The sequence below is a fragment of the Rhopilema esculentum genome, chromosome 2, assembly GCF_057945365.1.
Source record: "Rhopilema esculentum isolate cy_ngs chromosome 2, ASM5794536v1, whole genome shotgun sequence".
Classification (NCBI taxonomy): Eukaryota; Metazoa; Cnidaria; class Scyphozoa; order Rhizostomeae; family Rhizostomatidae; genus Rhopilema; species Rhopilema esculentum.
This window is the reverse complement of record NC_142816.1, coordinates 4,279,361-4,296,546: the sequence shown is the minus strand read 5'-3', so window position 1 is coordinate 4,296,546 and position 17,186 is coordinate 4,279,361. Positions and strand designations below refer to the sequence as shown.

At 36.8% G+C, this 17,186-nt stretch overlaps 1 protein-coding gene across 2 annotated transcripts in view; it reads right to left on the bottom strand.

Annotated features, from left to right (window-relative positions):
• Positions 1-414: 414 nt before the first annotated feature.
• Positions 415-17,186, bottom strand: part of LOC135695279 (cyclic GMP-AMP synthase-like receptor 1) — an 18,461-nt gene continuing 1,689 nt past the window's right edge. The window contains exons 2-8 of one of the 2 annotated variants that reach the window (XM_065214283.2): positions 14,631-14,916; positions 12,855-12,987; positions 12,090-12,235; positions 10,580-11,104; positions 8,220-8,324; positions 7,337-7,420; positions 415-1,043 (exon numbers count right to left, since the gene is read on the bottom strand). In XM_065214283.2, the coding sequence (XP_065070355.2) occupies positions 1,000-1,043; positions 7,337-7,420; positions 8,220-8,324; positions 10,580-11,104; positions 12,090-12,235; positions 12,855-12,987; positions 14,631-14,916 (1,323 nt within the window). In that variant the 3' untranslated portion in view covers positions 415-999. Of the gene's footprint in view, positions 1,044-6,884; positions 7,303-7,336; positions 7,421-8,219; positions 8,325-10,579; positions 11,105-12,089; positions 12,236-12,854; positions 12,988-14,630; positions 14,917-17,186 lie in introns of those variants that run through there. The other variant, XM_065214284.2, reaches the window with a different exon arrangement.

The following is a 17,186-nucleotide window of genomic DNA, read 5'->3' as shown; positions in this document are numbered from 1 at the left end:
CAGTTGGTCATCGATCTTTTTATAAAGTTATAAAATATCATCCAGCTGCGGGGAACTATGACGTAGGCTTTCTTATAGTCCACCGCTGTATTGGTTTGGTTTTTATGCCCCATTTAGCTATTCGCAAATATCGTATTCTCACTCGCTCGTTGCCTTGTATGTGACAATGGCTATTAATCCTTAGTAGGGCTTTTTAACTAGAGCCATAGGCAAGCAACTTCGCGATCACTTCATGGTCTATGCATTCAAAGGCTTCGGAATAAAGCATCGGCATAGCCTCTTCTGTCAAAGACTCCAAGATCAATTTACAGTTTTTCAAATTGTGTGTTATAGCATTTTCTGAAGGCTCAAAGCAAAGACAACACAAATTGACCCCCTGCCCCCCCTTTAAAACCGCAACTGGATCACGATCGAAGCAGAGAGACGAAATAAAAAAGCGTCGTTTACACTCTCTTTTATAGGATCAAAAGAACAACAGAAAACCCTCAATCAAATAAATGCTCAAAAAGAGTACATGACTCTTAGGATTTTTATAGCAAAAGGGACACTCATATCGCAACAAAGTGATTGGGCTTTTGAATTTGATTAGTGATTGGGCAAAATGTGATTGAGCAACAAAGTGATTGGGCAAAATGAATTTCTTTAGTACTATTAGAGTAACAACTAGGGAAATTTGTTAAAAAGTAAGAAATGAGCAAGAAATTGTTCTCAAATCTAGAAGCCTTGAAAGTATGAAGGACTGCGGATCCTATTGCAGACTGAAGGGGCATACAAGTTTTAGAGGGGGGCTAAACATGCAAGAATAAAAGAGTATGGTTTTAAGTATTTTTGGAAATTTTTGCGGGTGGAGGGGGGGCTAAAGCTCCCGTAGCCGCAAGCTTCAGCGGTCCCTGGATCCGTTACAATCAACTACAAGATAAGATTACCAAATCTAAGACACATAAGCATTTTACAGAGACTGTCATCGGTTCTTCTTCAGTTCAACTGGCAATTTCGAATTTATGTCCCGCCTCTAAGTCTCGTCATTATTACAATCTCGCTACCTGCAACGAATAAGTACATAAATGAGTGCACAAGACATGGTACAGTTGATTGCGAATAGAGCAAACACTGGAGGAGTTAAGAAAGGTACAGTCCGTCATGAAAACTTTAGGCACGTCGATTTTAAGAGTTTAGCTGGTAAAACGACCGACATACTCAAATGGGTTGAATGTTTATTATTTTGATGTTCGAGAGGTAACATTGTAGAAAAACTGCTTGCTCCTAAGTCTTTGGTGACAAGGGTCATAAATAGTGCACCGGGATAAGCTAATCTAAGGGGCCCTTTACATGAGACCCGAAACGAAACTCATGCCGGTGTAGTATGCTAATCGGTCCCCCATGCAAAAGTGTCCCCTTTGAGCGATACGTATATGCGTTTCAGTAACCTTCGTGAAACGGGTAGCGTTTCAGTGACCAAGTGGTAATGGCGGAAGTGTATAGCGAAGCTTCGAGAAAAAGTTCAAGATGCTGATATATTCTAAAGTTCAAGATGACTGTTAAATTTACTGGAAATCCAAAAATATATTATTTATAATGCAAAGATTGCTTAGATTTCTTGCGGTAGATGATAATAGTAAGCCGAAATAGAAAGTTGATACGGTGAGTTTAGGCCCATCAGCTTGATTCGTGAAATCGTGGCAAAAACTGATGGTTTATTCACAAGAAACGCTCCCTTGTGTTTAAAATCAATTTTTTTACTCGTGCATACTTGATTGTAAAGAAAAGCTATGTACAAATCTAACATTAATTGCATATGAAAGGCGTGAATGTTGACATATAATTTATTCGTCCCTGCTCTGTTTGGCCTAAGCCTTGCTACAATTTGAATATATAGTAAACTTTATCGTGAATATCGACATTGTCTTTAATCATGCCCATTTAATAGTATTTTTTCCAAGATGCTGCTACTGAAAAGATATGGGGCTAGTGCCCCCTTGAAGCATGCATACATTAGACGGGGAAGATATTCTACCCCATGTTAAAAGGGACAGCCCCTCCATCAAACTTTATGACACCTCTGAAAAAAGTTATCAAAGTCTCTAGAATCAAGGTGGAATTTTTGCATCCTTTCTTTTCAACTAAGAGACAAAGTAGGCAAAGTATTTAGATGTGTATATAAACTGTATACTTTTCAAGTTTAGGCATCTTCTATATCAATAAATGATCCAAATCCCCCTATTAATTTTTTTAAATTGAGGAAATTTTTGTCTGAAAACATTTTATCTTGAATATTCTGTACTGATATTTACAAGTATAAACATAAAATATTGCTAATTTTGTTTTGCTTAAGAGGTAATATTGTTCAGAATGTCTGCTTTTCAATTTGGATGTTCTTGACATTGACAATTATTGTTCTTGGTTTTTCAAACACTCTCTATTGATGCTGAGCTGAGCATTTTCTTTTTCAAATAATACATCTTCTGAAAACTCTTACTCAATAAACTTAAACAAGACAACAATGGATGAGATGTTTCTTGTATAGTGTAAATTTGATATGACGATGTCATCATCATTAATAATATGTAAACACTACAACTGTCTTAGGGTTCACATTACTTTGATAGATGGAAAGAATACATTATTTTTGTTTCTTAAAATTTTTATATGGTTTAAACAATTGACAATCATGAAAAAATTTTCTTATTTGTTTTGTACAATTGTGGGGTCATAATGTTTACTGTATAATACCATGAGATTGTACTTTTTTGCTAGAATAAGCCTGACATGATCTCTGACTTAGCCCTCATTCACTAAGGGGTTTATTGCACAGCTCTTACACAATAGACATTTGTGTTCAGATTTTTTTGCATAAAAATGAGAAATAATAATTGAGAAAAAACAATAAAATCAGAGCTGTTTTTCTCAAAATGCATGTATTTATTGTCAGATTTATCAGACATATAAAGATTTTATGTAATATAAACTTTCAATGCTTTTCTTATTAATGCTTTCAGGTATTTGGCAGACCTTTTTCAGACCTTTTTTCAGACCTTTTTTCAGACCTTTGGGAGATCTTTGGTAAACCTTCTAACCAGTTCAGAGACTACAATGTTAGTTTAATTTTGTGGTTCTTAACTTTCATTAGCAAGACCTATTAAAAAAAACATATCAATAATATTCCTTATGGATATGATAAGAATAAATGCATATGAATATAAAATGCACAAAATCAACTGTGTTAGCCACATCAGGGGTAGGTATTACCTAGGCATTTCCCTGTTTGGCAAACAAATAACAGATTTCAATGCAAATAGGGGCATTACAAAGTTCAATATGGCCACTTAGCCTTTCAGTGTATCTTTCAGAAGAGGTAAAGGAAATTGTGGTGGTTTTGAAAAAAATAAAGGGAGTGAAGAGGTTTACAACTGATATTTCATACAAAGTCTCAATATAAAAAGATTAGTTACTTATTGGAGTGGAGACCATCCTACTGTAGGCATGGGGGCTGCAAATTTTTTATTTGGCACAAGGACCTTTGGAAGCTGTTCTGACTTTCTGGAGACAAGATGTTTCAGTAACAGATGTCTATAAATTGCAATTTTCCCTCAAATTTCAAGGGAACGGGGGGGGGGTGGCTCTTTGGGTGAGATCAGATACCAGGATTCCGCATAGAAAATTTCCTATTAACGCAATTCTGCAAGGAAATTTTCGTTTTACCGCAATACCGAGCTTTCAAATTGAAAACTACCAAATATATCGTAGTCTGAGTTTAGATTCAGGCAAGTGAATTTCGATTAATTCCAACGATCAAATTTTATGTAAAACTGTTTTATGCACGATACAAGCATGCATAATATTGCCCCTAAATTGGAAAATTCGCAATATGTACACATCTCTTCAAATCACCATATATGAAACTTGACCCTTTTTTATCAAACTATCTAGCATTAGCATGTATTAATGGCGAATTGTATCTTGCAATTGCCCAATCAGAGACCCCTTACTGAAAGGTTTTATGTAAAGGTACAACTAGAATATCAACGACAAAGTTGGGTAGCAAAGGAGGGGACATATAAACTTCTTTGACAAAGAATTACATTCTTCCTTCTGATATCAAAGAGTCTGAGTAAAATGGGATTATTTTTCAACGTTAAAGTTGAAAACATTATCTCGCTATTGCTTACAAAGAATCAACGGAGATAAAGCTGGACACCTTCGCGCCTATAAATAGGCAACTGAAAACTCATCATAATGAAACTTCTTTTCGCTACGAGAAATTCCATACAATGGTGTATTTTGGTACAGGTCAATTCAAATACAAATTGGATGAGATTTGATTTTTTCCAGAACAACAAGACTAATGTTTGTTGATTGTCTTTAAAAGAAATCACAGTAATCATTTAACATAGCCCTCGTTGAATTTTATCAATTTTTCTTCATTTCAGAATTGAAGACAGATACTCCACTTTTTTCCCTTTAGAAAGAATCGGAGTATTAGCAATAAATCGAAGTTTAACCAAAAACGGAATACAAAAATGGAAACACAAAAACAAATTAATATTCAAGTCCAAAGTTTCAATTTCAAAATCTATCAAAACCTTGAAATAGCTTTCCGCCCTTGAATATTCATTTGAAGAGAAAAGTTGTATAAGTCACAGAATGTCGCCTCGTGTCGCAAGTAAATCGAGGAGGCATGATTAAGGAGATATATTTATCTATTAAAATTTGAGAAATAACTTCTTTTTGTTCATATACATAATAATGAAATGTTTTTATTCGACTCATAAAATGCCTTTTTGTAACTACAGAGACAAAAATTCAGCATTCAATGATTATTCAAATTTCATTAGATTTCATTTTCACATTAGTTCATAGAGAGGCTCATCTATGCTTGGGACTAAATATGCTAGTGCGGCTCTGTTATTAACCAGTGTAAGGAGTTAATACAATAATGCTAATATATAATCATATGGTAATTTACTTTATAGTTGTTCTTGTACAACCCAGGTTAAGACTTGAAAAAAACCCACCTTTTCTCCTTTTTTTAACAAAAAAGGCCTTGGAGAATGATGGATCAGAAACTTAAATTAATTTGTTTAAAGTACATGACATGATTAAAGTATATGACAAGAGAGTGTTATGGAACTGGTTGGGACAGAATGAAAAAATTTCCACACCTTTTTGCAGTCAAAAAGCGCCTTTTTAACCCCAGAAAGTAACTATTTCACAAGTAGGATGCCCTCAAGACTAATTTTTTTGGTTACACAGAATAAAGTATAATAATTTCCTAAAATATTACCCTTTCCCAGAATTATCTCATCAGAATTCGGCGAAATACAAAATCAATTACACCGAGATGTCCCACCCACTCTTTCTCTGTCTCTGCCATTGGGAACTTTGCAGTGGAATGTATACCCAGGCTAAATTTTGTGTGCACCTTGAATCGCATTATAAGGCCATACGTCTGCTTACGGTAGCCAAGACCTAGATAGTGGATAGCATGGTCTCACATGAATATGAAACAATATATTGGTTTTACCTATTGATTTCGTTTGACATAACAAATACAGTGGAATCCCGATATAACGATTTCTGAAGGGAACCAGAAAATAGTTTGTTATATTCACTGTATGCTATGTTCATGTGTCAATAGTCCTACCTCTTCAGCTGTAATTTCCTCTCTTTATAAGATCTAAATAAAGTGTTCTACGTTTCCCTTAAATTTTTGCCATACAGTTATGAATAAACGTTACTTTGTTTCCATTCAATTTCCACGATATTTTCTACAATTCTTAATGTCGAAATTGCAAAGTACAATTCTTAAGAATTTGATGGTAATTTCACTGAAGCAATAGTTATACCATTACAAATTTGAAGAAAGTCAATCATATTTTATTGATCCTATCAATAAGACATTTTGATGAATAATTTAACCAGAGCGATATTTCAATTATTGACCTCTTCCATAGATGTTTTGGATAGGGCAATCAGTTTTTAGGTAAATGTCCCCCTATTGTTTTATAGTGTTCTATAGAGGGGACACTTTTGCATAGTGTCGTTTTGCTATGCGTTTCGGTCCCCCCCGGACACTTTCACATACAGTTTTGTTATGCAAAAGTGTCCCCTATTGTTTTGTAGAGGGGACACTTTTGCATAGTGTCGTTTTGCTATAAGTTTCGGTCCCCCCCGGACACTTTCGCATACAGTTTTGTTATGCAAAAGTGTCCCCTATTGTTTTGTAGAGGGGACACTTTTGCATAGTGTCGTTTTGCTATAAGTTTCGGTCCCCCCCGGACACTTTCGCATACAGTTTTGTTATGCAAAAGTGTCCCCCTATTGTTTTACAGAGGGGACACTTTTGCATAGTGTCGTTTTGCTATGCATTTCGGTCCCCCCGGACACTTTCGCATACAGTTGTGTTATGCAAAAGTGTCCCCCTATTGTTTTGTAGAGGGGACACTTTTGCATAGTGTCGTTTTGCTATGCGTTTCGGTCCCCCCGGACACTTTCGCATACAGTTTTGTTATGCAAAAGTGTCCCCCTATTGTTTTATAGAGGGGACACTTTTGCATAGTGTCGTTTTGCTATGCATTTCGGTCCCCCCGGACACTTTCGCATACAGTTTTGTTATGCAAAAGTGTCCCCCTATTGTTTTATAGAGGGGACACTTTTGCATAGTGTCGTTTTGCTATGCGTTTCGGTCCCCCCGGACACTTTCGCATGGGGGGACCGAAACGCATATTACACCGGCATGAGTTTATTTCGGGTCTCATGTAAAGGGCCCCTAACTGTGGACTGTAATGACCATAGGCAACAAGAGTCAGAGATCACTTTAATTTGAAATATTTAACAGCGATTAGCAAAGATTAGCTTTACCCTTACGCTCAATGAAAAGTCAACTATAGAATGCAACTATTATCTGTTTATTCATTCATAACCCTTTAGTTTTTATTTGTTAAAGTTACAACATGACTGGTTTTCTACAGTGACAAGATCCAAAAGACTAAACGACATGACAATGTTACTCAAGGAAAAATAATACAAAGTAACGACATCACCAAATCCTATTAAAGGAACTCTTGAATCTTGCACACATGACCTAAATGAACATCATGAAATACCTCCAGATGGGCAAAATCAACTAGATCTGTTGCAGATCTTTCTCAATCAAACCACTGAAATTTGGCCCTGGTTCTTAAACAACTTTTGTATCTAAAACCATGGCTTTAAATTATCAAAATATCGGTCTTTACTCGTCATCTTGTCAAATCTGCAACCGATTCAGCTAATATTGCACCTTATGACGTCATCCATACTGGTCTAATAAGAAATGAAAGAGTTTAAAGGCAATTACCATTTTTAATTCCATTTGAAGCAATTGTTCCTCTTTCCAAAGGCCTTGAATTAAAGCTCAGATAAAACTGCGACTCAGCCAACCCTTTAATGAAAAATATCAGTACCAAAAGAACATTTATTTGCACGTGCGCCTAAAACATTTCTCCTTTGCTTCCTGGGCTAGCAATCACATCTCAGTTGAGACCATAAATGTAATGAAAGGAACAGTTCTCACTCAGGTCATGAATCATGAAAAACAAGATTAACCGACAAGAAATCGATAAAACACATTTTAATCCCTTTCCCCCAAAGAAGCCTAGAAATAATGACTCCTTCCAGCCCCCCTACCCCTCTACCCTGCTGCTGTTATCAATGGACTAACTGCACCCCCCCCCCCACCCCACTTGTGCAAGGAAATCTGGTTGTCCATTGCATTGATTCGTGGGTACTTAGCGACTCAAGCTCAAACTGGAAATACTTGTTTGCAAGGCAAGAGAACTTAAGTTCCTACAGTTGAATGGTAATGTGTAAAATAAAGTATATTTTTTTTAAAACCAAGATTCTTCAATAGCGATCGTATAATCAGCAGCAACCAACAACTACAAAATGACGACTTTACTCAACGAAAACTTCGACTCGACTGGACTTGCACTCAAAGAACATACGCTTTTAACAACACGAGTGACGCACATAAAACCCTAATGACACAAATTAACGGCAAATGAACTAATAACAACTAAAATAGAGATGGCACGATGACAAACAAAATTACTGACGCAAACATCGAAAGACATTCTCATTAACAATAACGAACCACAAACACGATGCACGACAGACAAAACTAGTTGTATAACAAATGACAATCCCAAGAACGTTTTATTAAAGCTCAAATTATATATTACCTGATATCGTTGACGCTTTCCGCTTCAGAGCTTGAATATCCTCGTTTTTCTTTGTTGACAAAGTTGTAGTCTTTCCGTTAGGGAGACGCAAATAAATTTGTAAATCTACAATAAAATTTCCCTCATAAGGAAGACAGTAGAAAGGGGTATCTATAGCCTTTAAGTGAAATGAAATTGATAGGTTTCATAAAGGAAATTTCTCCTAATTCCGTCTCTTTTGCAATCGCTTTGAAGGTCTCTTTGAGGGACACTGTTACTTTTGAAGCTTTGACAAAGGAATAAGCCTCCAGTACAAGTGAATGCATAAAGTGTTGCTTTGTTCAGTTTTTGGAAAAAGTCAGCCAGGGCTATATGGCCAGCCCTAAAATTCGTATACGAGTCGATAGAATGATACATCATAGGTAATCATTCTACAGCAACTATCAGGTACAAAGTAGCCGTCTAGGGGCATAGTACTACTTCATCTCTAATATTATGCAGCATGTATATGCATGTCTGAGAAGGAAATTGAGCTTTCTACAATCAAGTTGAGATAGATATTAGAGCCTAGGAATTGTACTTTTAACATATATGTTAGGATTGAAGGATTGCGGTAAATATTGGTAGGTACTTATTAACACTTATACTCAGGGCCTGCGCCACGAATTTGAAAGTGGGGGGTGGGATCAAGGCCAAAATTGTAGTGGGTCAAGGCTTTCTACCCCTTTTATTGCAGCTTTAAAACTGCTTGCTTTGCAAAAAGAAGAGGGGCATGGCCACCCCGGCCCCCCGGTGGCGCGGGCCCTGATAATGTTCTGTTCCTCTTGGCCTAATTTTCAGTAACGCGAGGTAATTAAGAATCCAATGTGATAAACTTTTCCTTTCTCCCAGTTGTCGCTCCAATCTCTTTTGTTGTTGTTCGTTTGGAAAATTTTCATACATAGGATCAAGTTTTTAATTAATTGATTAGTTCATCAGTGGTTTTACAATATTCACAATGGATGTGATTGCTGCTGTTGTTGTGCTTTAATACTCGCCTCAGACTAAATTTGGCAGGCAGTTAGTTACCCAGGCCTTACCCAAATAGGAAGGGTTTGGAGCTTTATTCATCAGAGGTTCAAAAACTTGCTTTTCATTTCAGATCACGCTGACAGTTGTTCGTTACAGTCTCATTCTCCCTTTTTATGAAAAAGCATTTCACCTCGTAATTAGTCAATGATTCTTCATGGATTAAATTGTTTTAGAAATCAACTGATTTACACTGTGAACGGAATGTGGCCACTTGGCCGAACCCCCCCCCCCCCCCCCGACAAAGGCGTAGTTGATCCTTTACTTAAATGACGGGGGGGCTTTTGTGAATCTTTCCCGAATATTACCTGTGATTCTACTGCTTCTGAGATAAACTGCCTGTTCAATTTAATTCCACTTGGCCACTTGGCCGACGCCCCCGACATAGGCGTAATTGATCCTTTACTTTAAAGGAGGGGGGGCTTTTGTGAATCTTTCCCGAATATTACCTGTGATCCTACTGCTTCTGAGATAAACTGCCTGTTCAATTTAATTCCACTTGGCCACTTGGCCGACGCCCCCGACAAAGGTGTAGTTGATCCTTTACTTTAAAGGAGGGGGGGGGGGCTTTTGTGAATCTTTCCCGAATTTTACCTGTGATCCTACTGCTTCTGAGATAAACTGCCTGTTCAATTCAATTCCACTTGGCCACTTGGCCAACGCCCCCGACAAAGGCGTAGTTGATCCTTTACTTTTACTTTATGGGGGGGGGGGGGGGGCTTTTGTGAATCTTTCCCGAATTTTACCTGTGATCCTACTGCTTCTGAGATAAACTGCCTGTTCAATTTAATTCCACTTGGCCACTTGGCCAACGCCCCCGACAAAGGCGTAGTTGATCCTTTACTTTATGGGGGAGGGGGGGGGGGCTTTTGTGAATCTTTCCCGAATATTACCTGTAATCCTACTGCTTCTGAGATAAACTGCCTGTTCAATTTAATTCCACTTGGCCACTTGGCTGACGCCCCCGACAAAGGCGTAGTTGATCCTTTACTTTAAAGGGGGGGGGGGGCTTTTGTGAATCTTTCCCGAATATTACCTGTGATCCTACTGCTTCTGAGATAAACTGCCTGTTCAATTTAATTCCACTTGGCCACTTGGCCGACGCCCCCGACAAAGGCGTAGTTGATCCTTTACTTTATGGGGGGGGGGTGTCTTTTGTGAATCTTGCCCGAATATTACCTGTGATACTACTGCTTCTGAGATAAACTGCCTGTTCAATTCAATTAATTTCAACTTTTTTTCAATGCAATTTCATTCACCGAAAAGCGCTTGTGGCCCCCAGTCCCCTAAGCAAAAAAATTAAATCCACTTACCGTTTGTTGGAGGGGCTGTTCCTTCGTTATTCAGTGCACGAACCATCGCGAGGGGATCTCCCAGAAAGCGATCGATTTTTTGCAGCAATGCATCCGAATTAGACATGGTCTTAAAGAGGTTGACTTGCGGCAGAAAATAATCAGGGCATTTTTTGTTTACAACAAAATCTTTCAAACGTTTTACTGCTGTGAACACTCTTTCTCCAAGTCTATCTGGTTGCCACTTGTCAGGTGGGTGAGACTCGAATTCATGAAGAAGTACTGTCTTTATATGGTACGATCTCAAAAACGGCCAATTCAAGTGTTCTCTGAAGCCTTTCAAGATGCGTAGAACTGGTCTTCTGCACGAGTCTGGGACACCCTCGTTTGGGTCTAGGGCAAGCTGCTTTTCGGCATGGTTAAAAGCCATGCGCCACAAGTTGTCTGAGACACTGTGATTTTGAGCCTTAATGTCTGGAGGGACTTTGGCAACGAGGCAGATTGGTCCACTTTTTATCTTTTCAATGCACGTAACTGATGGAAATCCTGCATAGAATATGAAATCATTTATTGTTTGTTTTATCAAGATACCTAATCACTACAAGAATACAATTAAATCTCTAATAATCGTCCCGGGGCGCCATTTTGCAGAAAGAAGTCGAACAAGACATCGTCACTCTCGCTTCCGGCTAGTTTTAGCCTCTTCTCATCTAAACATGTCCGTAATGAACAAAGAAATGAATCATAGACAAAAACAAGAAAGTTCTATATCGTTCTCTATGGCAGTATCTCGAGCGCTTGTACTTTGCCTCTAACCATGCAAGAAGAACTGTCGAGAGAAATGTAGAGTTTAAGGACTTAAAAATCATAACATTAATGTTACTTTTGGTTAGAGACTAAGACTCTACTGAGATGATCTGGTAAACTTTTATCAGAAGAAATTTTTGCGCTTTAGCCTCCTTTCCGCAAATTTTTGACTTACCAAGGTCCTCTAAAATTGGCTACCCAGCAAAATTCCACGCATTAAAATTCTACGCTCTCCAAATCACTGCCAGAAAAAAATCTCTATGTCCCTTCAAGGCTTAACTAGGAAGGACTGAAGCTTTCAAATGACAAAAGAATCTTTTCATCAAAAAGTTGAAGCTCCCAACAATTAGAAGAAAGCTGCCAGTCACAATGTATTTTAGCTCAGTAACGGATCCAAGAATGAGTTTAGGGAAGAGCAATGATTATGGAAACAGCCTTCTTCGCGAGGGCTTGAGTCTACATAGTAATTCTCTTAGACTTTAGTTGTGTGGTCAAGCACTTTAAATACAAGTAGCTTATTGCCTAGACCTAGAATTAACACTTGGATTGATGGAACATTTGTCATCTAGATTCTATATTAAATATATTTAGGGTAAATATTAGTTTTAACACCCCCCCCCCCCGAGCTTTAACGTTAAAAAGATCATAGGCGTCTGTGATGATAAATAAGTTGGCATGGCTTTCGTGCCCCCTGGTCTTCTTGGATCTGCTACTGCATAATTACCGTTTGTTTTTCGATGCTCCCATCCCAAAGTTAGATTTTCCGGCCATTTTTCAACTTCAATGACAAGTGCCAAGTCAACATCGTATTTTGTTTCTCCATCACTCATAAACACAGTCACGGCTGGGTGGTTTAATTTTGATCTTAAGCTATCGAAAGATAAATGTATATGAATCAACTAGTAGCCAAGTATCAAAAGCTTCAATAATCATTGACTCATTGATTTATTAATTCTTTGATTGATTCATTCATTTATCATTCTTTCAATCTGTTCATTCATTCATTCATCTCTTCATTAATTCATTTATTGCCTCAATCATTTACTCGTTCATCTTTCATTCAATGATTCATTAATTGATTGATTCATTGATTCATTAATTCATTCATTCATTTACTAATACATTCATTCATTGCTTAATTCATTCATTCATTCACCCAAAACGATATAGTATATAAACCTTAAGATTTTGTTATATGTATTGATCATAACGCCATAGAATCATCATCTGCAATTTGATGAGACTGGCACAAATAGCACTATGTAAAATGGTAGATGAAAAAACAATATGAGTCTAGATATGAAGAACAAAACGATTGTGGAAAATTCAGCCTTCTGCACAGTACCGTAAATTTTCGAATAAAACCCCTTCGAGACTACTTAATCAAGGGTCTAACATAAAGAGGGGGACACTTATCAAAGTCGTAGGGTTTTTCGAAGGGGCATATGCATAGGAGGAGTGGGGCAATTAAAGAGTTTCTTGCACTTACCTGAATTTGGAATTTATCTCCCGACAGGCTTCGCCAACATATGAACTAAATCTTTCTGTCAGTTTCTGCGTCAAAAGTAGCCCTTTTTCATCAATGAAGTCAAGCCAAAAGTTAGGCTTGCACACTGTATATTCTGTATTGGAAGAAGAGATCTTTGAGGACTGGGACAAATTGATTGGGGAAAAGAGCGAATGGGAACCACTGGGACTGTAGTCAGGACAAGTTTCGGATGTTTCCATGAAACATGGTAACTGAGAATAGAGGGAGATTAAATGTTTGTAATATTTAAAACTGCAAAAACGAAAAGCCGTTCATTCGTTTTAGACCGAAATATTTTCAAGAGGTCATTGTAAATAAAATACAATACAGAAAAAACCTGCATATAAGAAGCTCACTTATAAGAAACTGCAGGCTGACTTTTTCGAAGAACTGTACCAAACTATAAGAATTTGGTCAGCCGGAATCTTTTCCAGTTTCTGATAAGTACTAATTTTAGAATAAAAGCCTGTGTGAAAAATAAATGTAGAAAGCAGTCTTCTAGGAAGAAACAAGCTTTCAACTTATCAAATTTAAGATTAACAAACACTGCTCATTAGTTTCTGTCAAATGTGTAATTATCAAACCCTGGCTTTATGAGGTGATCATCAGTTCCAGTGTACTGGTGTCAATATATTTTGTGAAGGGTTGCAGCTATCATCATCATCTTATAAAAAACTAATTTTCAAAAGAAACTTCATCATCTTGTTTTTCAAAATTTATTCCTTTTATAAGAAACTCGTCAGCCTGATCTGAAAAAATGAGTTTCTTATATGCGGGCTTTTACCGTACACACTTGGTGCCTAAATTAATAAAGATAGTATTATAGAGTAATGTTCAGATTTATGCATATTCATATGTTTATCTACATGCCCATAAAAGTAATAAAAAATGAAGCCAATTTAGCTGTTAAACCTAATATATAAGACTGAGTTATTGACAAGATGAAATGCTATAAATGTGTTATATTTCTTCAAAAAACTCGTCATAGCATCAACGATCCCAGAAAATCCAGCAAATAGAACTGAATTAACTTAAATTCACTCCCGCACGGCAATTTCCTTCGGAATTTTGCATATCTAACATTTTCAATTTCTTTGGGCTTCAAAGAGCCAGCCCTGAACTTTCTTAAAATCTTTCTTAAAAAAAGCGTGTAGCAAAATCGTACGGTAAATTTATACTAGGCCCCTATAAAATAATAGCATCTGCTTCGCCCAGTGTTCGGCTTTTCTCGTATACTTTTTGAACATATGATGATTAGATTTCTTACTGTTGAGGAAACCTCCAATCTCGCTAGTTTCGGGATAGAGATGAATCCAAAAAAAAACATCACTTTGCTTTGCATCTCCAACTTTTTCCAAATATCTTCAACGACTACGTCTCTACGACGACTACTGCGTCGACCATTGGTTTTTCTAATAAATTTGCGGAATATGTACGTTTACTTGCGTTGCTAATTATTTTTGAGTCATGAACTTTTAATTTTAACTAACAATCAACTTGCTTATATCTTAGTCAGGAGTTTATTCTGGTAAAGACTGATAACTTAATCAGCGGGCGTGGTATAACTATTTCCTATAACCTCGGACGGATTCAGCTTAAAGCGAGGATTTGACGCAATGCTACATTAAAACAACAAGAAGAAAATTCTTACATGACTAACAAAGAACCCGATGAGATCAAGGAACTAACTGTAAAACACATGCGCTAGATTGAAAATGGCGGATTCCCAACACTTACCTTCCGCGTAAACTGATTCAATTTTCTCCATTTTCAACGTGTTGAGCTTCAAATCAAAGTCGAATTCATCCGCTTCGTCTATCTTTAATTTTTCATATACGCTGCCTCTTGTTTCCACCGTCATATCAAACCTACGATCTTTAATCTTTATAAAATCAACAATTTTGTTAACCACTGGTAATACATCGTTTTTCGCTGCAGCCATGTCGGGGACTTTCAGTCTGGCAAAATAGGATCTAAGTGCATCTAAAAGCTCTTGGCTTTTCCAAACTTCCATATTCGCAGCCTAAGATAAATATTTAATAACTATTAACTCAGCTCAACTGTCTTTTTCAACGAAGTTCTTTTACCTGTATAGGACTCATATATACCCTAAGGTAAGGGAATTCCCCTACGCCAAGGTAAATGCCCTAAACTATTCTAGAAAATTCATCGACAGATGAATCGATTTTAAAAAATTGAAGCAGCCTTTTCTTGAGAGTTTGCAAACGTTTTAGGAAAGGGATCATTGGTCGACTAGAATTTAAGAAACTGTTTTTGATTTGTTCCTTAAATTTAAAATACGACCCCTTATGATAAAGTTGATATAAATAACCCTTAGGTAAGGGAATGCCACTGCGCCAAGGGAAATACCCTAAACTATTCTAGAAAATTCATCGACAGATGAATCGATTTTAAAAAATTGAAGCAGCCTTTTCTTGAGAGTTTGCAAACGTTTTAGGAAAGGGATCATTGGTCGACTAGAATTTAAGAAACTGTTTTTGATTTGTTCCTTAAATTTAAAATACGACCCCTTATGATAAAGTTGATATAAATAACCCTTAGGTAAGGGAATGCCACTGCGCCAAGGGAAATCCCCTAAACTATTCTAGAAAATTCATCGACAGATGAATCGATTTTAAAAAATTGAAGCAGCCTTTTCTTGAGAGTTTGCAAATGTTTTAGGAAAGGGATCATTGGTCGACTAGAATTTAAGAAACTGTTTTTGATTTGTTCCTTAAATTTAAAATACGACCCCTTATGATAAAGTTGATATAAATAACCCTTAGGTAAGGGAATGCCACTGCGCCAAGGGAAATCCCCTAAACTATTCTAGAAAATTCATCGACAGATGAATCGATTTTAAAAAATTGAAGCAGCCTTTTCTTGAGAGTTTGCAAACGTTTTAGGAAAGGGATCATTGGTCGACTAGAATTTAAGAAACTGTTTTTGATTTGTTCCTTAAATTTAAAATACGACCCCTTATGATAAAGTTGATATAAATAACCCTTAGGTAAGGGAATGCCACTGCGCCAAGGGAAATACCCTAAACTATTCTAGAAAATTCATCGACAGATGAATCGATTTTAAAAAATTGAAGCAGCCTTTTCTTGAGAGTTTGCAAACGTTTTAGGAAAGGGATCATTGGTCGACTAGAATTTAAGAAACTGTTTTTGATTTGTTCCTTAAATTTGAAATACGACCCCTTATGATAAAGTTGATATAAATAACCCTTAGGTAAGGGAATGCCACTGCGCCAAGGGAAATCCCCTAAACTATTCTAGAAAATTCATCGACAGATGAATCGATTTTAAAAAATTGAAGCAGCCTTTTCTTGAGAGTTTGCAAACGTTTTAGGAAAGGGATCATTGGTCGACTAGAATTTAAGAAACTGTTTTTGATTTGTTCCTTAAATTTAAAATACGACCCCTTATGATAAAGTTGATATAAATAACCCTTAGGTAAGGGAATGCCACTGCGCCAAGGGAAATCCCCTAAACTATTCTAGAAAATTCATCGACAGATGAATCGATTTTAAAAAATTGAAGCAGCCTTTTCTTGAGAGTTTGCAAACGTTTTAGGAAAGGGATCATTGGTCGACTAGAATTTAAGAAACTGTTTTTGATTTGTTCCTTAAATTTAAAATACGACCCCTTATGATAAAGTTGATATAAATAACCCTTAGGTAAGGGAATGCCACTGCGCCAAGGGAAATCCCCTAAACTATTCTAGAAAATTCATCGACAGATGAATCGATTTTAAAAAATTGAAGCAGCCTTTTCTTGAGAGTTTGCAAACGTTTTAGGAAAGGGATCATTGGTCGACTAGAATTTAAGAAACTGTTTTTGATTTGTTCCTTAAATTTAAAATACGACCCCTTATGATAAAGTTGATATAAATAACCCTTAGGTAAGGGAATGCCACTGCGCCAAGGGAAATCCCCTAAACTATTCTAGAAAATTCATCGACAGATGAATCGATTTTAACAAATTGAAGCAGCCTTTTCTTGAGAGTTTGCAAACGTTTTAGGAAAGGGATCATTGGTCGACTAGAATTTAAGAAACTGTTTTTGATTTGTTCCTTAAATTTAAAATACGACCCCTTATGATAAAGTTGATATAAATAACCCTTAGGTAAGGGAATGCCACTGCGCCAAGGGAAATCCCCTAAACTATTCTAGAAAATTCATCGACAGATGAATCGATTTTAAAAAATTGAAGCAGCCTTTTCTTGAGAGTTTGCAAACGTTTTAGGAAAGGGATCATTGGTCGACTAGAATTTAAGAAACTGTTTTTG